The 23,466-nt window shown below is 34.7% G+C and overlaps 1 protein-coding gene across 2 annotated transcripts; it reads right to left on the bottom strand.

Annotated features, from left to right (window-relative positions):
- Window positions 1-5,995: 5,995 nt before the first annotated feature.
- On the bottom strand, window positions 5,996-23,331 carry TMED5 (transmembrane p24 trafficking protein 5). Of its 2 annotated transcripts, none has more exons than XM_036906536.2 (4): window positions 22,935-23,331; window positions 17,863-17,960; window positions 10,566-10,758; window positions 5,996-8,897 (listed from the first exon to the last, which is right to left on the bottom strand). In XM_036906536.2, the coding sequence occupies exons 1-4, from the start codon at window positions 23,121-23,123 to the stop codon at window positions 8,805-8,807; spliced, it is 573 nt and encodes a 190-aa protein (XP_036762431.1). In that variant the 5' UTR covers window positions 23,124-23,331; the 3' UTR covers window positions 5,996-8,804. The 2 variants fall into 2 exon arrangements, with proteins under 2 accessions (XP_036762431.1, XP_036762430.1); XM_036906535.2 differs by having other exon boundaries at window positions 5,996-8,866; window positions 10,575-10,758; window positions 22,935-23,313.
- Window positions 23,332-23,466: the final 135 nt, after the last annotated feature.

A 23,466-nucleotide genomic window follows, 5' to 3' on the forward strand; every position in this document is an offset into this window, starting at 1 on the left:
TTGCCTAAATAGGGGTGCATATACCTTTTCGAATCAGGGATTTTGTTTTCTTCTGGTAAATTCCTAGAAGTGGAATTAATTGATGAAATGGTATTCTTAGTTTGAGTTTTTTGAGGAACCTCCATACTACTTTCCACAGCGGTTGCACCAATTTACATTCCCACCAGTGATGTAGGAGGGCTCCCATTTTTCTGCATCCTCCCATTTGTTATTTCTTGTCTGATAGTGGCTATTCTAACAGGAATTATTTTTTTTTGTATGCTTTATTCCTGAAAATTTTTAAAACCATTTTGTGCTATTTGTTCAAATGTAACAGCCATTCTTTGGATGTAGTAGATGAGAAAAATTGGAGGAAATCTTTTATCAACTCCATTTCCTCCCCACCCCCTGCCTCCCAGATGAAAAGCTTTACTATTTTGTTACTAAAAATATTTCTTAGTGAAAAATTCATACGTCAACAAAACTATGATTCTGAAAATCCTCCCAGTTCTGCAGTCTAGAGATAATGATATATAAGCCTCACCTAGATTTTTCTCTATTTCTGTTTGTTTTTACTGAAAAAGGGTCATTTATGTTGTTCTGAAACTTCACTTTTCACTTAATAAACAGTGTGCCTCATATTTGTATCAACAAATACTGTGTTCTAGGCATTGTGCTGGGTTCAGTGAAATGAATAGAAATGTTCTCTGCCTTCTAAAGTTTAGTAGAGGGTTTGTTATATGTTAATTATGATATGGTGTGATCAGTACTTTGAAAGGGAAGTGTAAAAGGGTGCACATAGTAGGGACACAAGCTAAGTTTGAGGGATCTGTCCAAATTTCCTAGAGCAATGAATTTAAAAAGGTAGTGTTCAAAAAAGTAGTTGACAATTCCTGAATACTAGTCTCTCCCTGGTTGTACTGTAAACCCTTTAAGGGCAGATTCTTTGCTTTTGTGATCTTCAAAACATTGGACATAGTAATGCTCAAATTTTTCTTATTTTAAAATAGTAAACTTTGCTTGGGAATGTCGTGATGGATATTTTTGTATTAGATGCAGTGGGAATACAAAAGAACTGTATCTTGATCTTTCCTTGGGTGCCCAAAAGAAATACTCTGCTTTGACAATGTATGGGTTACCTACACAATGTTTTCTAGCCTTTCCCTGTTCCCATCTAAACAAACTGATCATTGTTCATTCTTTTCTTCTTTGCTGTTTGTCCAAAGGATAAGGAAGTAGTAATTGACAGCACATTTGTTTTTAAATTTATGTTCCTTTGGCATTTAAGAATTTACAGAATTTTGTATTACACTTAAGTTGTTTCCCAGTTGCATGTAATGTATATTCCTTAATTATATGATCCTTTACAGCAAAAGAACTGTTAGGGTCTTTAATGGGTGAAAGAATCATTCCATTTCTCAAGATTTTCGTCAAACCTGTATGCCATGATTGTCTCCTGAACAGCCAGGATTTGATAAAGTCAAGGATAGCTTCTCTGTTGAGAGTCACAGAATAATTATTCTGCAACATTTGACAAGTAGGTGTGGCCTCCCTATGACAATGTTCTAATAACCACTTCATTACAGTAATAACGCTGGACAATATTTTAGAATATGGAATTGCTTCTAAAAGGAAAAGGTTGACTCTAGGTTATTCTTTCATATTTCATGTAAAAATAATCAGGCTCAATTCCTTAAAACTCCCTGCAGATTATAGTGTTTTACCTTTCTACTACTAACTAAATTATTAAGAACTAAAGCAGTACATAAAATGACAATCAGTTTTTCACTGAGAATATTTTGGTTTTGTTTGGTAAGTTATGGTACATTATTTTACTCATTTTTGGCTCATTCAGACACAATGTCTGTTTCAGGGATAAAATTCACTCCATTTTTGTTTAAAATTGTCACTTTGAAATAATTTTAGATTCATGATACTGCAAAAAACCAAAAAATGCACAGGGAGTTGCTGTGTACTCTTCACAGTTTCCCCCAGTAGTAACTGAATATAGTACAATATCACATGCAGAAAACTGACCTTGGTACAGTCCAGTTTATTCAGATTTCACCAATTTTACAGGTACTCATTTCTGTGTGCATATAGTTCTGTATAATTTTATTATATGTAGATTTGTGTAGTTAGCACAATCAAGACAGAATTGTTGTACTATGAGGTTGCCTTAATAGTCAAGGTCCCTTTCTTCCTTCCATTCCTAACAGTCTGGCAACCACTCATCTGTTTTTCATCTCTATAATTTTGCTATTTTAAGAATGTTACATAAAAGGAATCCTACAGTGTAACCTTAAAAATTTTTTTTCCCGCCAACTCTAAGTCCCTTGAGGTCCTTCCAAATTGTTGCATGTAACAGTAGTCTATTCCTTTTTATTGCTACATAGTATTCCATGCTATAGATATAGCAAAGTTTAACTGTTCACCCTTTGAAAGATGTTTGGGATATATTCAGTTTGGGGCAGTTACAAATGAAACTGCTATGTATAATTGACATACAGGTTTTTTAAAAAAACATGTTTTCATTTCTCAGGAATAAGTATCCAGGAGTATAAATACTGAGCTGCTTGGTAAGTGCTAACTTAGTTTTATAAGAAGTTGCTAAAATACTTTCCAGTGACGCTACCATCTTATATCCCACCAGCAACATATGAGTGATCCAGTTACTCTTGCATCCTTGTCAGCATTTGGTGGTATAGCTTTATTTTAGTCATTCTGGTAGATGTGTAGTGATATGTCATTATGGTTTTAACTTTCCCTAATGGCTAATGATGTTGATTATCTTTTCATGTGTTTATTTCCCATTCACGTATCCTCTTCAATAAAATGTCTGTTCATGTCATTTGTTCATTTTATAATGGTTTTTTTAATATTGAGCTTTGAGAGTTCTTTATACAGTCTAGTCTAGTCCTTTTTCAGATATGTGGTTTGCATCTATTTTCTCCCCATCTCATCTGTAGCTTCCTTTTTCATCCCCATAACAGCATCTTTCATGGAGCAAAAGTTTTTACTTTTGATGAGGTCATGAGTATTTTTTTTATGGGTCATGTATTTGGTGTCAAGTGTGAAAATGCTTTGTCTAAGTTATTTTACATTCATGTTTATACCTCTCTGTACCAATTGCTCCAGTTAACTATTTGTTTAAAAGGTTGTCTTTCTCCTGTTGAATTGCTTTTGTACCTTGTCAAAAATTAATTGGACTTGTTTTGGTGTATTTCTAGAATCTTTGTTCCATTGATCTATGTGTCTCTCTCTTCACTTTGTAGCTATATAGTAAACCTTAACATAGGTAGATTTTTTTATGTATTCTTTTTCAAAATTGTCTTAGCTATTCTTAGTCCTTTGCTTTTCCATATAAATTTTAAAATAAGCTTGTCTGGCTCCCAAAAACTGTGGATTTTGATAGGAGTTATGTTAAACTTAGAGATTAATTTTGGAAAAATTCATCTATTTACTGTTGAGCCTTTTAATCCATGAACATGGTATGTTTCTCCATTTGTTTAGGTCTTTTCTTTCACCAACACTTGACAATTTTCAGCATACAGATTGTATTACATTTTTATTTTTTGATTTCATTAATGTACAATTACTTGAACAACATTATGGTTACTAGATCCCCCTATTATCAAGTCCCCCCCGACATACCCCATTACAGTCACTGTCCAGCAGCACAGTAAGATGCTATAGAATCATTACTTGTTTCCTCTGTATATACTGCCTTCCCCATGTCCCCAACACCCTACATTATGCGTGCTAATCATAACGCCCTGTTTTCCCCCTTATCCCTCCCTTCCCACCCATCCTCCCCAGTCCCCTTCCCTTTGGTAACTGTTTGTCCATTCTTGGGTTCTGTGAGTCTGCTGTTTTGTTCCTTCAGTTTTTTGTTGTTACACTCCACATATGAGTGAAATCATTTGCTACTTGTCTTTCTCCACCTGGCTTATTTCACTGGAGCATAATACCCTCTAGCTCCATCCATGCTGTTGTGAATGGTAGGATTTGTTTTCTTCTTATGGCTGAATAATATTCCATTGTATATATGTACCACATCTTCTTTATCCATTCATCTACTGATGGACACTTAGGTTGTTTCCATTTCTTAGCTATTGTAAATAGTTCTGCGGTAAACATAGGAGTGCATATGTCTTTTTTCAAACTGGGCTGCTGCATTCTTAGGGTAAATTCCTAGAAGTGGAATTCTTGGGTCAAATGGTATTTCTATTTTGAGTTTTTTGAGGAACCTCCACACTGCTTTCCACAATGATTGAACTAGTTTACATACGAGTTTTTTTAGGAACCTCCATACTGCTTTCCACAATGGTTGAGCTAGTTTACATTGTCACTAGCTGTGTAGGGTGTAGGAGGGTTCCCCTTTCTCCACATTCTCGACAACATTTGTTTTTGTTTGTCTTTTGGATGTTGGCCATCCTAACTGGTGTGAGGTGTATTACATTTTATTAGATGTATACCTAAGTGTGTCATTTTCTTTGGAGTAATTGTAAATGGTATCACATTTTGTTTCCTTTATGTTTTTGAATATTAAGAATTCAGCAGAGTGGAACTGTAAATGTGTCTTTTGCAGCTCTGGCATTTTCTGTCAGCTTTCTCCTACAAATGGCATTATTAGTCCTTTTAGAATTAAGTGTAGAAAGGCTAGGTTTATTAGTCCATCCTCTTACTTGATGTCAAATGAAGTAATCCTTTACAACATTCGATCATTATTGCCACTTGAATATATCCAAGATTGATTTATATATAAGGGAATTCATTTCAGTGTTGGATAACTGATTCTCATTGTTCATTTTGCTTTTGACTCATGGTCATTGAAGACTTCCAGAATTTTTCCCTGCCTTGCATTTCCTCACCTTTTTCTTTCAGATACATTGATCCAGAGTCCACCTCAATGTGTCCTCTCTCATATAACATCATTTTAAGTCTGGATTCTTTTTTCTGTGCCCTTGCCCCAGATACCTGAAAGTAATGGGAGTATAGAAGCAGAAAGGTGCCTAAGGAATTCTACCAGCTTGTCGGGGAAGAATGACTTGTTTAGATGGTATGAAGGAGAAATGATGAGTAATACACCAACTGTCACCAAGCACTGGACTTACATGCTACTTTTAAGTTTTAAGATGTTACTTAAAATATTTCACAAATGAAGAAATAGGCTCAAAGGAATTTTGATTTTCCAAGATAACTCAGTTAGCAAGTGATCTAAGCATAACGGATAACAGAATTCAAAATTGTGTTGGTTAAAAATTAAAATTCTGGACTTTTGTGACAACATAGAGGACCTAGAGGGTATTATGCTAAGTGAAATAAATCAGAGAAAGATAAATTCCAATGGTTTACTTATATGTGGACTTACATGTGGAATCTGGAAAACAAAACAAATAGACTGAAACAGAATGGATGGTTGGTTACCATGGGGGGATGTGAAAGAGGTGAAAAGGATAAAGAGATATAAACTTAAAATCATAAAATAATTTAGTCACAGGAATGGAAGTATAGCATAGAGAATATAGCTCATTACTACTGTGTCTTTAGATGGTGACATAACTACACTTATTATCATGAGCATTTAGTTGATAGTATATAAATGATGAATCATTAAGTCCATCCGAAACCAATATAATATTGTATATAAACTATATTTCAATTTAAAAAAACTGAAAAAAATTAAGATTCTGAAGCCATATTCCAGATCTAAACAATTTACGGGGTATGGTAGAGGAGTGAAACAAGCTCCCTGGGGTGTTTGTTTATCATTCCAGACTTTCAGAACTGATTATTTTTGCCTCTGTGTTTTTAGTACCTTTTAGTTACAATGCATGTTTGGCCAACAGATGAGTAGTACTTGTACAAAAAACAAGTGCAAGGTATAATTAGAATTGACACACAATAAGAAATGTAAAGAGAGGGGTTTTCAAATGGAAGGGAGAACACACTTGGCTAATATTAGATCAGTAAAGGCTTTAAGGATTAGAAAGCATTTACGATGACTGGGAGGTAAGATTTTTCATTGATTGTAATTTTTATTATACTCAGCCCAGTATTTATTCATTTAATATGGCTGTCCACAGCTGTCAAGGAATTTAAACACTGATTGTGCGTTATTACACTTCAGATGAAAAGCTATCACATGCTAAGTCAATTTTAAAAATTTAAGATAAAAGAGTTTTCATTTCAGGAGGCATACAATTAAAGGTATTCATTTTTTGTTCATTTTAAGACATAATGCTTAAAGATAAACATAATGTAAAATTACATTTCAGTTCTTTATTGCAATGCTATATGAACCACTTATTTACTATGTCTTGACATTCATACTAAAAAATAGCATATCATTAATGATCCAAATGCAAATCAGAATGAAACTCTAGGCCTTAGTTAAATATGTAGTATTTAAAAGGCTATATAATTAATAACCAAAGACAAGATCCACTATTAGAAGTGATAACTAGCTCACTCAATTTTAGCATAATTTTAATTTCAAAATTGAATACTGACATTAAAAATCATGAGGCAGATAAACTATATATGCTTTAAGAAATATTAAAGAATTTGGTTCTTTGCAAATTGTACTTTTTTTGGTTAATGCAGGCAATATGCTACATTTAAAATCTTTTCAGTTTGTATCTATAAAAATTGTCCTCAGTATTTCTAAATTCTTTGTTTTCCAAATAAGGCCATTATTATGTGCTAAGAAGTTACTGAATCATAGGTTTTAAATCAGTGGCACAAATCATATGTAGAAGATGACATAACAAATTCATTGTTAGGTAAGGAATCAGAGTGCAGCACAGTAACCAGCCAGAGGTAGACTTCCTAATCACAGTTTTACAGAAAAGATACAGTAGTTTATATGTTTTATATCTATACTGTTATGTTATAATACTATAAGTTTGCTCTTCTTATAAGTTTAACAGGAGTAAAGGGAGAGAAATCTTCATAGGCAATGATTTTTTTGACCCTTAATGTGTTACAGGGCTACTCCTAGACAGTTAAAAACATTTTCTTGGCCAACCTAGGTAATCAATCATATGTATGGTGTTTACCTCATTTTAAAAAAGCTTCAGAGTAGGGAAATCTAAGCTGCTGTTCTTCTCAAGGGCATTAAGAGGGAAATGTCTTTTTGTACCACTCTGAGTGTAAATTACAAAAGAAACTATTCTGTGGGTATTTTTTAAGAATTCCATCAGTACTAGCCAACAGAGGGATTCTGATTTATAAGTTGATTGTTTCTAACTCATATTTGTCTTAATATTGCAAATGGGTATAACCTAAAAATTCTATTTAATGAGGTAAGCTAAATTACCACCGTAAGTAAGACTCCACAGATAAGATAGGATGGCCGAGTTGTTCACATATTGAGTATTTAAACTTGGGATTCTGTAGGTTTCCAGTCCTCACTTGATTATTGTTAAATAAAGTGATCACAAAGCACATTTTATGAAAGTTATAATAAAAACAATTATGTACACCCAGTGCTAAACACCTTACAGTAGGCCTTATGTTTCATAAAGTATACCTGAAAACTTAGATAGCTCAAAACAACAAAACAATTATAAAAAATATAACCTACAGCCAAGTAGTTTTTCCAGTTAACTGGAGATTAATCTCATCATAATGAGTCAATTAGACTCCAGATACTTACAGTTTATTAAGTGAACTTTGTTTTGATCAGGTATTTTCAAGCTTACCAAATATTTTTTTGAACTGATTTTAAGAACTCAGAAAAGGAGATATTTACGTTAGGACCAAATCCTTTTTGGCAATATTTTCTTTACAACTGCTGGTAAAAATATATTATCCAAGACAGTAATCATGTTACTATAACACTGTTGACAGATAATATAAAAATAATTTTCCATCACATTTAATTTAAAAATCCTATACCTTAGGGTTAAGGATTAGACAGAAAGTGTCCTTATGGAGACTGAACAACCGTTAGCTATTGTTTACTTCAAACGAGAAAAATCTGTCCTACTTTTTTAGCTTGAATTTGCACTTTTAAGAATGATCAAAATGTCAGCTTTTGGGAATGAAAGCTTAGTATATAAAACTAATACTTTATGCTAGTATTTTAAATTGAAATATATACTCAATTGTAAAAATCTCACAAATCTGTTCTTTACAGCTATGCTTATACTTACATTTTGGAAGAATGCATATTTAAAAAGGAAAGTTTAATCTTTGTCTCCAAAGATATATTCAATCCATGATTTGGTAATTCTCGGATGATTTATAACTTAATATATTGAAAACTTAAACAATTAATTTGTAATTCCCACATTTACAAAGAAACTTCAATATATTGAAAACATCTACTTTGTCACTTACAAAGAAAGTACTGGGTAAGAATCTTTTCACCTAATACATTTACAAAATTTTTTCAAACTTATAAAAATGCCATTGTTAAATAAGGGCTTCATTCAATATACCTTTAGTCTGCAAAAATCTCCATTATACCCTTAAATACAACTGGAGCAATAAAATTCACATAGATCAAAGTGAAGACTTTCATATTAAGATTATACTTGTTTCACACTTAGAGTAATGCCTCAAAATATTTTGGAAAAGATAATTAATGGTCTTGACTGTAATAGTTTATTGCTTTTTTCTTTTTTGTTTTAAATATTAAGTATTCTAGTTCATGGTTTTAAGTTCTACTTTTCCTCTTATCTTCAAATAGACTCTTCAGCATATAAACCTGAATGGCTGACACTACCACCATTACTACTAAATTAACCATAGACCAGAAATTGACTCTATCAAAGTTGCTTTCTTGTATGTTTCGGTCACGAGCTTCAAATGCTCTAAGCAGAGTTTGGATATGACCACTTTTGCTTAGTCTGGACTTGATACTGTTGATGGATTCCTGGAAATAAAATGATTTTATTGTAAGAATGCTCAGTAAAAGTTAATTAAAAATGTGACTGTAACCTATTAAGGCAAATATTTTCCAATAAATACAGGATTCAGATCCCCAAATGAAGGAACAGGCATGGTTCTTTTCATCAGAATGATGATTGTCAAATATATTCAAATTTCCTGTTATCAAAAGTTTTGAGAGGTAAATAATGAAAAAGCTCCCAAAAGACATTTTTCTTTAATGAGGGAAAGTATTTTAAGCCAAATTTAAATGTGAACTGGTCATTTTGTTTAACTGTGTGAATGAAGTCAATCTCTTAAGAATACAGTGAAGAACTAATCAACTACTGTATTTTGTCTTGTTGGCAAAATTAATTTAATACGAAAGAATATATTAGTGTGATTGAAATTTTAAAAATGGTTGGAAAAGACTAGTTGTGAAACTATGGATGCCATCATTTCCATTTAAGCCAGTTCCTTATCTGAAAAATGGAATGAAAAGGAAAAGGAAGGAGGTTGGAGCTGTATTAATGGTAACTAAGTATCTTTCAGTTCTAAAATTCAACTAAGTTTAACATACTTATGAAATCATGGTGAGGTAAAAACTGTCATGGTAAAAAGTTATGCCAATTAAACTTAATCCTGATTTCAGTTTGTATTCACAGTTAACACCAGTGGAAAAGATAAGAAAACTAGCATTTATTGTGTGCCAGATGCTGTTTAAAGCATTTATACACATGCTATATCATGTTTCATCCTTACAACAACTTGAGGTATTATCTCAGTTTTTTAGGTTAGGAAACCAGACTGAGCTCAAAAAGCTCAGTCACTAAAGAATTACAAATGATAGGGTTATTTAATTTTTTGACTTAAGCTAACTGATCTACAGTGTCTCTTCTGCTGTAATTTGATAGTTGCTTTCCTAAGAAACCTGAAGTGATCAAAGTATCACATTCTTTTAAAAAGGTTCAGTTTCTAAGGGTATTAGCGGTTATATAGTTTCAACTTGGAATAACCATCTTATTTGTCCTGCCGGAATTTCTGTAATACAAGTATATATGCTATTTATAAATATCACTGAGTAATCTATTATTTGATTACATCTAGCTGACCTCCCCCTACTGTCCCATCACTGGCAGGCCTATTATTAATAAATAGATTGTTATATGTGCACATTTCACTATGCATGCTTATGACAAAGCATAAAACAACTGAAGCAAAGAAGCCATTTCCTAAGTTTTTACTCCTAAATGTAGTGATAATTTCTGATAACTGCTTGGTCTGATCTGAGAAATGTGAACAGGGTTCCCATATTAATCAAATAATATTAAATTTAATGCTATAAAAACTATGCTTTGAGGAAAATGCCTTTACATCTTACATATTTACAAATTACTCAGTTTTATTCTATGTGCAAGTATGCTCTACACATCACTGCATTCTTGTGTTTGTAAACATTCTAAAGGAATTTTGTTGTTAAAAGCCTGAGTTCAAATTTTGGTTTTTCCTCTTTCCGTCTTATGTATATTGTCTAACAGAAATATTATCTAATCTCCCTAAGCCACAATTTCCTCATTGGGGAGATGTAGATAGTAATCCTTTTAAAATTAAATAGGATTACCTGAGGTAATGCAGATAAAATGCTTAGGTCAGTGCCTAGCACATGGTAAGGCCTCTGGATGTTAATTTTTATCTTATTAAAAAACTGTACTGACCAGGATGTCTTCCAGTTTCATATCCAACATATCTGTGCCAGTGATATATTTCTTCCAGTCCTCTTGTTCTTGGTCCTGTTCTCCCATATTATCCAGGATTAATTCAAAGAAAATCACTTTCTCAGAAATGGTGCTGAATGTATTATCAAAGCAGAACATGTAGTCCCCAACTTCAGTCTCTACCCTGTATTGAAAAAAGTACATCTTCAGTTATCTATACTTCTGTGTGGGATCAAAGGAAAATAAAAAAAGAGACAACATGATTTATAATAATTGGACAGTTTACCAATAGACTTCCTTAGTATTGAAAGATAACTTTTAACTTCTTGGATAAGAGAAAACTGGAAATATACAAGTACTTACAACATAGATGTGGTTGGCATTTACTTGGTAAGTTATGGGAAATGACCTAATTTTTGGAAAAGGATAGGATTAAAACCTAGGTACATGATACTTCACAATGAACTTTAATATTTATATATTATTAAAAAAAGTTATCACGAGTTCAACTGGAGGTAGGGTAGACACACGGGATAAGCATTATGATTTATTTTTCCTGCCTATGATGGAAAATACCGAGCTATAAATACTACAGTAAGAACAGGAGGGACTCCATCTTAAGGCTAAGATTCCATTAAAACAACAACAGGGAGTTAGGAGGTAAGATTCCTAACATTTTATGGTAATCAGCCAACAATTGACCCTATCTTAAGGCAGGGCAAGCAGTCCTAAATGATATGTCCCCATGGCTTGAGGGTAACCACTATCCTGGATAATAGAATCAAGAAATTTCTTGTGTTAAATTTGTTTTATAGAATATCTAGAGGACAGACTGGATGGTTGACATAATGTCTCTCACTGGAAACAGACATCATAAGATCACATGTCAAGCCTACCCCCACCCCCCTTTGCCCTATTCTTGAAAGCCTTAAAAGCATCCTAAGCCCTTAAGTACACCACCTCTCTGAGGATGCCTGCACTCCCCTTCAGGTATGTACTTTTTGCCTTAAAGCCTCACTGCTTAACTTCCTAAGTTTTGTCTCTGCACTCTTCCATTGGTGTCTTTGTTACTCTGTTTCAATTAATTTTCTACATTTAAGCACAAGTCTTCACTCTCTGTTCTATTTCAGGCAAGTAGGGAAGGGCAACTAAGATCTCTGATTTGGGCTTACAAGTTCCCTTCACCTGGATGACCCGGGCAGGATTGCAATCTTGTTCTTTAGTAGCTTGCCCAAAATCTTTCTTTGCTTTGGGGAGTTCGCAGAACATAATCTCACTCCATCCAGTGCTCTGCAGCTCCCCCAAATCCTTGGGTGGTAGGGACGTAGTTCCTACGCTGTGCAGGTTCAAGGGGACACTGGATACCAAGTGACCTGGCTTCAGGAGTTGGCAAGGGATTTGTCCTATGCCGAGCTGGAGTTCAATTAGCTTCCCTTTCCTCTTTCTGTTCTTCCTTACCTGCCTGGCAGTTCTGCCATTCACTACTACTCTTGCTTTAATCAATTCCTTCCTTACCTACACTCATCTGACCTGTTTGAGGATTCTTTCTTGTTAACAGTCAAGAACCCTCCCCCATCCAGGTTGAGGTTTCACCTGGTGTGCATGGAGAGACCTTCCCAGAAGCAGCTGCTGAACAGATTCCTAAGCAAATATGACTACAAACCTGTCCTTCAACTGAGGTTATTCTGTAGAGTAAGTTTTGTTTTGTTTTCAGAAGCAGTGGTGGACTGTTCTAAATGCTTTCAGGCCTCCTACTGATTAAGTACATCTTTGAATTATAGTTGACAAAGGTTAGGGATGAGGTCAGACCAAAACCAGAGCTTGACTCTCAGTGGCATTACCTTTCATGAATAAATGCCATTCACATCTGAATTAAAACTTATGATCCTGGTCTCATTAGCTTCACAATCAGAATAAATGGCTTGGGCAGAGTTCATTTAAGTGGTTTATTAATTTTTTTGTGGAGAGAAACTTCAACAAACTGTTAAACTCTAAAATATTGCATGGGCTAATGATGTACTGCTGGCTACAAAAAAACACAGTTCAAACTATGTTTTAGTTTTTGTTGTGCCTATTCCTGGAAGGTTGATCTAAATGATCTTAATGTTTTCTTATCTCCAGTTGCTGGATTACTTAAATTTTGAGATGGCTTGTATTATTTTCTCTAGCCTTCTAAACACATGTGATTCTCATCTTTTAAACTAATCTTTTTTTCCTCTTATTTCCAACTTAATATTTTTATTTAAGCATAACTTTTCAGCAATATGACTGGGCTTTAACACATACACTACAAATAAAAGTAGCCAATACTGTACACGCTAAATAATTTACACATTGCTTTCACATATTTTATCTCTTTTAGTCCTTACTGTTATTTGGAAGTAGGCAGAACTGATCTTTTCAAGGTAAATATAATAAGGTTCACGTGGATTAAGATACTTGCCCATAATCACAGCATAGAGGAAGCTCGGTTTTCTGGCTCACAAGTTAATTGACCTTTTTACAATACAATGCAGAGCCTGTCTGCATTCTTCGCAATCTCCTCAGTCATGACAAACCTTTATCTTTCAAGGACGTATTTAACCTCTGAAAGAAGCCTGAAACAAATGCTGGTAAACAGTGGGGAACAATTTTAAAAGGAACAAAACAAAATGCCATGAATGGTATGTGAGGTTAAATTTAATGTTCTTTTTTAAAGTATAGTTGATATACAATATTATATTGGTTTCAAGCATATATTGAATTAAATAGTGATTCAACAGTTATATATATTATTAAATGCTCACCCCAACTAGTGTAGTTACTGTCAACGTGGAAATATGTTACAGAACTGACTATATTCTCTATGTTGTACTTTTATCCCCATAACTAATTTATATTATGATTGAGATTTTGTGCCTCTTTATCCCCTTCACCTATTTCACCCACCCACTCCAATCCCTCCCCCATGGTAACCACAGTCCCTTCTCAGTGTCTATCAGTCTACTGCTGTATTGTTTTGTTCTGTTTTTACATTCCACATGTAAGGGAAATTATATGATACTTGCCTTTCTCCATGAAGTTAAATTTAATGTTAATAACTTTTCAATTTCTTTTAATTTTGTTTAGTTTTAATTTTATTTAACTCAACTATATTTAGCCATTCTTAAACCTGCATTGGACAAAAAGGGTAAGCTGTGTCCCTAAGTTTTTTCTTATTTTTATTAAGGTATCATTGTTATACAATGTGAGCAACATTGTGGTTACTACACTCACCCATATTATCAAGTCCCCACCACATATCCCATAACAGTTACTGTCCATCAGCATAGGAAGAAGCTGTAGAGTCACTACTTGTCTTCTCTGTACTGTACTGCCTTCTCTGTGCCTGCCCCGACCCCAGCCCCCGCCCCAACATTATGTGTGCTAATCATAATGCCTCTTAATACCCTTCTCCCTCCCTCCCCTTTGGTAACCGCTAGTCCCTTCCTGCAGTCTGTGAGTCTGCTGCTGCTGCTTCGTTTCTTCAGTTTTGCTTTGTCCTTATACTCCACAAATGAGGGAAATCATTTGGTACTTGTTTTTATCTGCCTGGCTTATTTCACTGAACATAATACTCTCTAGTCCCATCCATGTTGTTGCAAATGGTAGAATTTGTTTTTTTCTTATGGCTGAGTAATAATCCATTGTGTATATATACCACATCTTCTTTATCCATTCATCTACTCGACACTTAGGTTGCTTCCATATGTTGGCTATTGTAAATAGTGCTGCAATAAACATAGGGGTGCATATGTCTTTTTGAATCAGGGATCTTGTTTTCTTCAGGTAAACTCCTAGGAGTGGAGTGACTGGGTCAAATGGTATTTCCATTTTGAGTTTTTTGAGGAACCTCCATATTGCTTTCCACAATGGTTGCACTAATTTACATTCCCACCAGCAGTGCAGGAGGGTTCCCCTTTCTTGTACCCTTGCCAGCATTTGTTGTTTCTTGTCTTTCGGATGTTGGGCATCCTAACTGGTATGAGGTGATATCTCACTGTGGTTTTAATTTGTCCCTACTTTATAAAAAAAAATACACACACACACACACACACACACACACACACACACACACACACATTACAAAAGTGGGTATGTAGTATAATTGTGGCATTAAAATTCATGGGAGGATGATTTGGAAAAAAATGAAAGGACTGAATTGGGACAGGTAAAAATGAAAAAAGTGTGAGAAACACTGACTCAGATGTATGAGATTAAGCATGTATACAAAAAACAAAGATGTATACTACTTTTGGTCATTCCTATATTAATCTAAATCTGTTGACTGGTTTTAAAACCAGTCATATGTCTTTTTGAATCAGGGATCTTGATTAGTAATAAAATAAAGAATTTTATTACTATAAATAATACAAAATATTATCCAGATAAAAATGCAGAGAGTAAATCTTCCTTTCAAGTAGAATAGAGTTAGCATAAATAGTCTAAAATGTGTTAGATGAGTTAGGGTAATATTAATTCAGTTGTCAAGAAAAATTTATTTATATATGACATATCATTCCAGGCAATTCCAGCTTAAGGTATTACTTAAGCTGTCTGGAGATAATTGCTTCTGCAAGGACAGTATTTGTTTTAAAGATTTAACTTAAGAAAAAACTATTTCAGTGCTATAACTTAGATTTTAGTTGCCTTTAAAAAGTTAATATAGCCAAAGATAAAATTCTTGTTTAAATCTAATTTTTAGAAAGTAGATTTGTAAATTTGGTGTACTGATTAAGCCTGATTTAATTGCTGGCTTCCCTGTTCACTAGCTGTGTAAACATCAACTTAAATGCTCTATGCCTCAATTTCCTAATCAGTAAAATGATATCATATATCTCATAGGATTGTGAAGGATAAAAAAATTAATACATGTAAAATGTTTAGAACAGTGGCTTGGCAGAGCAAAAGACTTAATAAATGTGAACTCTTATAAACTTACTCTTCTCCCATTGGTTTAATGAGAGATAAGTCTATGCTAGAAAGCAGTAAGATAGCTTTTTCCCTTACAGTTAATTTTGATTTATCTCTAAAGGAAAGCAGAAAATTGGAGAGAAAAATTGACATAAATTCTATACATTTTCTATATTCTGAAATTTAATACTGATACTTAGTATCAAATGAATGATATTTTTAGTTCTTGTTCATATACCTATCAAAGAGAAAGCACAGCTAATTCCAAGTATATCAATCTAAACTGACTTCTAAAAATTCAAGTATCAATATACAATATTGAATTCTGGTATACAACATAGTGATTCAACAATTATATACATTACTAAATGTTCATCATGATAAATGCAGCTACCATCTGTCAACAAAGATATTACAATATCATTGATTATATTCCCTATGGTGTACACTCATCCCCACTGACTACTTTATTTTATAACTAGAAATTTGTATCTCCTTGTCCCCTTCACCTAATTTGCCCAACCTCCCATTCCCCTTCTCTATGTTCTCTGTGTTTGAGTCTATTTCTGTTTTGTTCTTCTTTTGTTCACTTGTTTTTTAGATTCCACATATAAGAGAAATTGAAATTATGTGGTATTTGTCTCTCTGTGTGATTTACTTCACTTAGCCTAATACCTTGTAGGTCCTTCATGCTGTAACAAATGGCAAGATTTCATTCCTTTTTATGGCTGAGTAACATTCCTGTGTGTGTGTGTTATCTTTAACCATTCATCTATCAATTGTTACTTAGGTTGCTTCCATATCTTGGCTATTACAAATAATGCTGCAATAAACATAAGAACGAACATATCTTTTCAAATTAGTGATTTTGTTTTCAGGGGAATACTGGGTCATATATTATTTCTAATTTTAGATTTTTGAGAAACTTTTGTACTGCTCCCCACATTGACTATACCAATTTACATTCCTGCCAACAGTGTAGGAGGTTCCCTTTTCACATCCTTACCAACACTTGTTATTTCTTGTGTAATTGATGTTAGCCATTCTGACTGGTATGAGGTGATGATATCTCATTGTGGTTTTGATTTGCATTTCCCTGATGATTAGTCATGTTGAGCATCTTTTCATGTGTCTGTATGCCATCTGTATGTCTTCTTTGGAAAAATGTCTATCCTAAAGTGACTTAAAATTATTATTTTCTATTTTACTTATTAATACTTTATGCAAATATTTTTCTGAGCTCTGCATTAGGTAAAATGAGATTTTAAGAAGCCCTTTGAAATGAATATCTTAAAAATTATGGTTGAGACATTTTCCCCTCATTTATTCATACATGTATTCATACATGAATACGAATTACATGCCAGGTACTTTGGTTAACAAAGACCAATAATTCTAATAGTAGCTGGTACTTACATAGAACTATGTGCCAGGGATGTTAAGCATCATATGGTAGAAAGCAAGAATTTTGGTCCATTCTGCTTCCTCTTAATAAATGTGTATCCCTGCATACTTTTTTAACTTCTCTGAACCTCCTTGTCTGTAAAATGGGAATTGGGAATCAAAGAATCTATCTCATAATGGGTTGGAATGATAAATTTAGAAGCATCTAAAATGCAAAGTCTAGTTTATGGCAAATATTAGACGTTCTGTATTTGCTCCTCTTATTTCTATCAATTCTCAGTGTAGCTTTAACATAGTGCTGTAGTAACATAACAGGATGGAACAAGGAAACACACCAGTAAGATATGAAAAAAAGGAGGTGAGATATGAAGAAGATATGCTTTTTTGTCAAATTCTAAACTCAAAGAGTTATAACAAGTATCTTCTTTCTATATGGTTTCCTATGGTCAGATCTTTTACTTTCAGGTTTTCTAATTATCTAACAAGAGTGAGGTTTGAGTAAAACATAGTTTTTACATACACACACAAAGATGTACTGAGCTGTTGTTCTAAAAAGAAAGCAATGGGCAAAGATGACACAGCCAGCAGCTCAAAAACTTTAGGATACATACCTAGAATAGTAACTTCTAGTTAAAATGGAAAGCCTGTGCTAGCCACAAAGTCAGGTTTAAAATGCCACAATAGATGGAATGTAATACCTCAGGAATACTCATCTATTTAACAAAAGCAAAGAAAAAATTTAGTCAGGATCAACACAAAATGCCTAAACAAAAATAAAAAGGTTAATGGACTACATTTTAATTTAAGATAGAACCCTATCAAGAAGAATTAAGATGTTCATACGGAATCATTTAATACTGATACTTAACATCAAAAGTACTAAATTTCCCTGTCCTGCAGATAGTCCACTGGTATTATTCAGCCCAGGAAACTCAAATAAGAGATTACTTACGTGTGAACTCCATCTGATTTTCTTTGTTCAAAAACTAAGGTTCTTCCTTCTGGAGAGGCAAGATGGAAATCAATATCTAATCCTGCTCCATCTAAAACCTGTTGAAAAGTACGGAAAAGAAAAACACACTTTGAAATGAATCTTCTGAAAGTAAAAAATGTTATGTAGTAGGTCATATAAAAAGATTTTCTTTCTAAACACAGAGGGGTAAGAAGTCAATGCACTCAGGGCTAGAAAGAAGCAGAAAGATCATCTAGTTCAATTCCATTCACTTTTGGAACTTGTCCCTTTCTTACCAATTCCTGTTGCCATCACCTACACTTAGGTCTATGGGTATTACTGAAATAATCCCTGCAACAGAGCCTTCTTTGAGAAGCTCTGAAGAGCGGAAAGAAACAGGAATGAGTTCAAACGGTGGACCTTTTACCTGGGCAATTTAGGGCATGCTATTTAACTTTTCTGAGTTTGTTTCCTCTTCAATAAAGTAAGAATATTAATTAGCTACTTTTTGGCCCGGAACTCAAGGCTTCCATGATCTGACTCCAACTAAATTCTTCAATACACTCATTTGCTATTTCCAAAATGAACTATATATTCCAAGTAGGCTGCTTTTTTACTGGCATTTGAATACAATCTGTACCTTTACAATCTCAAAATGTCCTGATGATGATGAAGATAGCAGCTAAAAATTAAGTTTATGCCACACATTGTTTTAAGTTCTTTACGTGGATTAATGTATTCCTCACAACTCTGAAAGGTAGATGCTATTATTGTTCTTTTATTGAAACACACACACATATAAAACTGAGGCACACAGAAGTAATATTCCCAAGGTGATACAGCAAATGGCATGGTCAAAATTTGAACTCAGCCATCTGTCTCTAATAGGTACTCTTTTTCTTATATAACACTCCATTTTTATTTTTCTTGGTGGCTTTAATGGAATGATATAAAAGATTACCTAATCCTGTGCTCTATCACTAATCAACACAACTGGTTTCGAATGGCTAAATATATAAACTCTTTTTCTTTTTTAAATCCCAATGAAATGAAGAAATAACAACACAAATTATCCATAAGAACATGGAAACCAAGGAAGACTGTTAATGGCCTTGAAGAGTAAGGAATCCCAGGAAGATATTCCACTGAGCAAAGAATATATCTAATTACCAATACCTATATCAATCTCAAAATCATTAAGGAGACCAGACACCAAATATTTGCTGAAATTGATGCCCCGTTCTTCATGTTAGGGTTTTTCTCAAAGGATCAAATTCTGAAAAAATAGTTAATGTAAACAGACTTTAAAATGTTTCCTCAGATAAATACAATGTATATTCTCTGGGAAACTGAAGAATGCAAAATCCATAAAAAATGCAGATATTGTTAAGAAAAAGTTAATAGAAAACCAAAAAGGTGACTGCCAAAATAAAGCCTTAACAAATGTATGATAGCAGAATGAACATGGGTGGACACTAAAAATCAGAGAACTAGGAGATCTACGAAGGAATTCGCATAATAACATGAAAAAGTATAGATGAAAAGTGGTAAAACCCTTAATTAAGACAGAACCAAAGAGTTCAAATATCCATCCAATAAGCATTTCAAAAGGAGAGAACCAAGATAAAGGATGGGAGGAAATCATATAAAAGAATAAAAATACCTACTTCAAAAGATAAAATAATAGATGTGAAGCAGGATAAATGAAAAATGATTCAACCCTACTGACTTTTCCAAAGGATTTAAAAAGAATGTAGAAATTTCCAGTGAGAAGTAGTAGAGAACTGCACAATTAACAAGAGTTGGGATTGGCATGAGAATTCTTAATCATATAACACTAGATGCAAGAAAATACAATGGAGTCTTTATTTCAATATTCCCATGTAAAAAAATTATATTTACTGAAGTGAAAGCAGGAAGTAAAGCCATTTTCAGATTTCTATGGACTCTATGCAATCTAAAAGAATCACTTAAGTTTATCTTGAAAAAGAAAAAAATATCCATTGAATTGGAAAAGAAGAGATAACAAAACTAAGCAAATATTTCACTAGAACAATATTTAAAAGATTATTGGTAGTGGCTGTTAGGCTTAATGTAATAGTTAAAAATGGTATTTAAGAACACAGAAGCCAATTTTAAAATGTATAAAATATATATTTAAAATATAGAACATTCATTAAAAATACCACAATCTGAAATAAAATTTCCCAGTGACTTCAATGGAACATGATGGGTGAATGACACCTTTCCCCTGTCTGGTACTGCTACTGTAATAGTCTGTTGATTCCTCAAAGGTACTCTATTCTGTCTTCTTCCACAACACCTTGTGTTCTTTTTAATGGAATGACATGATGGTCTTGTTCGAGTCACCTCCTTATGCCTAGTAAGCTTGATTCTTCTATAGATCTGAACTCCACTTCTGGGATGTCTTCTCTCAATTCTCAGATGTCATCAAGTCCTCGTATTATATATTCGCATAGCTGTATGCAGTTACCTTCATAGCACTTATTAGAGCTATAATTTCACATTTATTTGTGTAGTAATTTTATGAATGTCTTATCTCCACACTAGATTGTATCTAGTAGGATACCAGAGGGCATCTACATTATATTTTTACTCACCATTGTGCCCATAGCACCTAGCATAGTGCTTACTATTAAGCATTCAATAATGATTTAAATTTTTAAATTAGTAATCAATTTTATTTGTAAGATACATGTATTGACATTTAAAACCTCTAAGAATTTAATATAATGTGGGGCTGGTCAATTATCCTAAAAGTGTCCTCCTAAATCTGAAAGGTAACAAATGGTTAAAAATTTCCAATTTGTCACAGTAACACAAGGGCAATGTCTATAATATCTGTTCCCTGATATTTTAAAAACTTCAACAAAACCAGTAGAGTTTGTAGTTTTGGAAAATTAATCATGGAGTTGGAAAATGCCAACAAAGTATTGAAGATGATCTCTTACCCTAGAAACTTCTCCAACACTGCCCAGGATTACATACATTAAATGATTTTACTTCTCAATCAAAACAATGAAATTGTTTTGGGAGAATGCTTTTGGGAAGAGTCCCTTTAGGTGAATAAAGAGGCAAAGTATAAAGCTAAAGGAAGCCATTTATATAACTCTAGAAATGTACATGTAAAGCAAACTAACATTGACTATTTACCATGTGTCCAGGATGATCTATGAACATTTATTAACTCGTTTTCAAATCAACTCTGTGAGGTAATTACTATTACTACTGTCTGTTTTATAAGAGAGAGGTTAAGTAAATTGATCAAAATCACACTGGTATTAAGTGACAGGATATCAACCCAGGCATTTTACCTCTAGAGTTCGAACTCTTTTTTAATCACAAGAGGTCAGCTGTTAAAATAGATTTTCTCCCTAATACCTGGGTAAATACTGAGGAACTTTTAAGTACAAATGGTTTTCTTACCTGGACTATTTCACTAACCCCCTAATTAGTTTCCTTACTTCAGATTTTGCTTCCCTTAAACCCATTTTCCACACTGTACCCAATGGTCTCTCTGAAAAACATTTTTGACTGTGTTACCATGCTTCTTAAATCTTCAATGGCCCTTGTACAGAATAAGGACAAAGCTACTTACTGTGGTGCACAAGGCTAAGGTTCATGATCCATGATCCAGCCTCCTGACCTCTCCAATCGTTTTCTTCTACCCTAGACTATAGTCTTGAAGTCCAATAAAAATTCACCACTTGTAGTGTCCACTACATATTGCCCACTACCAAACCCTCACACTGTGCTTTTTCAGAACTGTCAGTTCATTTCACTCTTTTTCTGAAAAGCCACTCCTTCCTTGCATTGCTGTCTCACATAAACATCTTTCTAGATTCAAATTTATTTTCTCTAGAATACTGTTTGAAACCTCAGAGCAGTGGCCCTCCTCTAACAGCAATTAATCATATTTTATTGGAATTACCTATTTATGTGTCAGTACGTCTTAAATATTACCATCCTTGAAAATACAGATTCTTTCATCTTCACTACCACCACATTACTATTCAGTAAATGGCCTTTTGAACTGGACTAGAAATCAAGTAATGTTGAGTTCTAGACTCAGTTTTCACTCTCTTACTTTGTAACTAAAGTTCCTTCCGATGAACATTCTACATAACTTTTTCTTTTGCTCTGTATGTGACAGCACCTGTTATTAAAAAAAGATTCCCTACAGCAACTTAAAAAAATTAACATCCGATACTAAATAACTTGTAAAAAAAATTAAAAGCTGGACTACACCAATGCATTTTTTTTTTTTTTTTTGCAATGCTTCTTAGAAACATCGAAATTAGCTGTATGGAACTAAGATTTCTTCTAAGAAATTTCTCTGTGCCAGAATGACCACATAAATTAAGACAATTCCCTGTATGATACTAGGCAGATACTAAAAAGAAAACAATGCCACAGGAGAAATGCTTACAATGTCGAATTTAAGAAAGTTTATAAAGTTTTTAATATACAAGTAGGTTGTATTTGATTTAAGAATCATGAATATATACCTGAGAAGGAAATGTACCATTAAGTACATCCATAGCCCCTTTCAAAATATTCCAAAATCCGGTAAAGTGATAATCACATGGTCGCAATTCAAAAATCCTTAACTGAAGCAATGACAGTGAAGATTTGTAATAGCGAAATTGGGTGATGGTGGTGGGGGTTAAATAAAACGAGTATCATCTTGTCCAATGATGAAGAAGAACGTGTATCAGTCCTATATTGTGAAATTCCCACTATTGGAGTACGTACTGGTTAGCAAAGCGATGGGCGAATTATGAAACAGAGAAAAACTACCGACACCACCAGTGCTGGCCCCTGTCCCACCAGAGCAAAGGGGAGAGGGCAGCTAGCTCACGCCAGGTCCTGCCTAGCTTCTCGGTCCACGGCGTCGGCGAGACCGAGCCTCGCGCGTGCGCGGACCGTCTGGTGCCCCGCGGCCCTCGCCTCTCCGCCGCCGCAGCCTGCGGGAAGCTTCCGAGCGGCCGAGGGGCAACGGCGCGGTGCAGCTCTGGTAAAGAACGAGGCTGGCTCTCCTGCGCGCTTACCTGGTACTCGATTTCCAGCGAGGCCTTCAGGGGCATGGGCTGGTAGAAGCACTCCTTCTGGCCGGCTGGGAGGGTAAACGTGAAGTCGCTGTCTAGGGAAGGCGTGAAGCCGGCTGCCCCCGGCAGCAGCACTGGGGACAGAGCGACCAAGAGGAACACCAGGAAGGGCAGCCACACTTTGTCGCCCATTCCTGCCCGGGCGATCTGGAGATGGAAAAGGCGAGGGAGGTGTGGGTTACTGGCAGCTTTTCCTCCCTGGACTCCTCGTGATTGGCACGGAAACCTGGATCCCGAAGAAACGCTGGGTGGCAGCCGCAGCGGTGGCAAACGCTGCCTGAGTGGGAAACACCAGCCTCCTCAGGGTAGGGACTGAGGGCGGGCCCACGGTTCCCTTCCGCACCCTCCCTGGTCTTGGCCCCCTAGGGCCCGGCTTGAGCATGGCCCTCCTCATACCCCGACGGCCGCAGGTTCTCATGGCTTCCCCAACACCAATGGGCGTCCTGGGGGGAATTATGGGAAGTGTAGTTCCAGG

The sequence above is a fragment of the Manis pentadactyla genome, chromosome 4, assembly GCF_030020395.1.
Source record: "Manis pentadactyla isolate mManPen7 chromosome 4, mManPen7.hap1, whole genome shotgun sequence".
NCBI lineage: Eukaryota > Metazoa > Chordata > Mammalia > Pholidota > Manidae > Manis > Manis pentadactyla.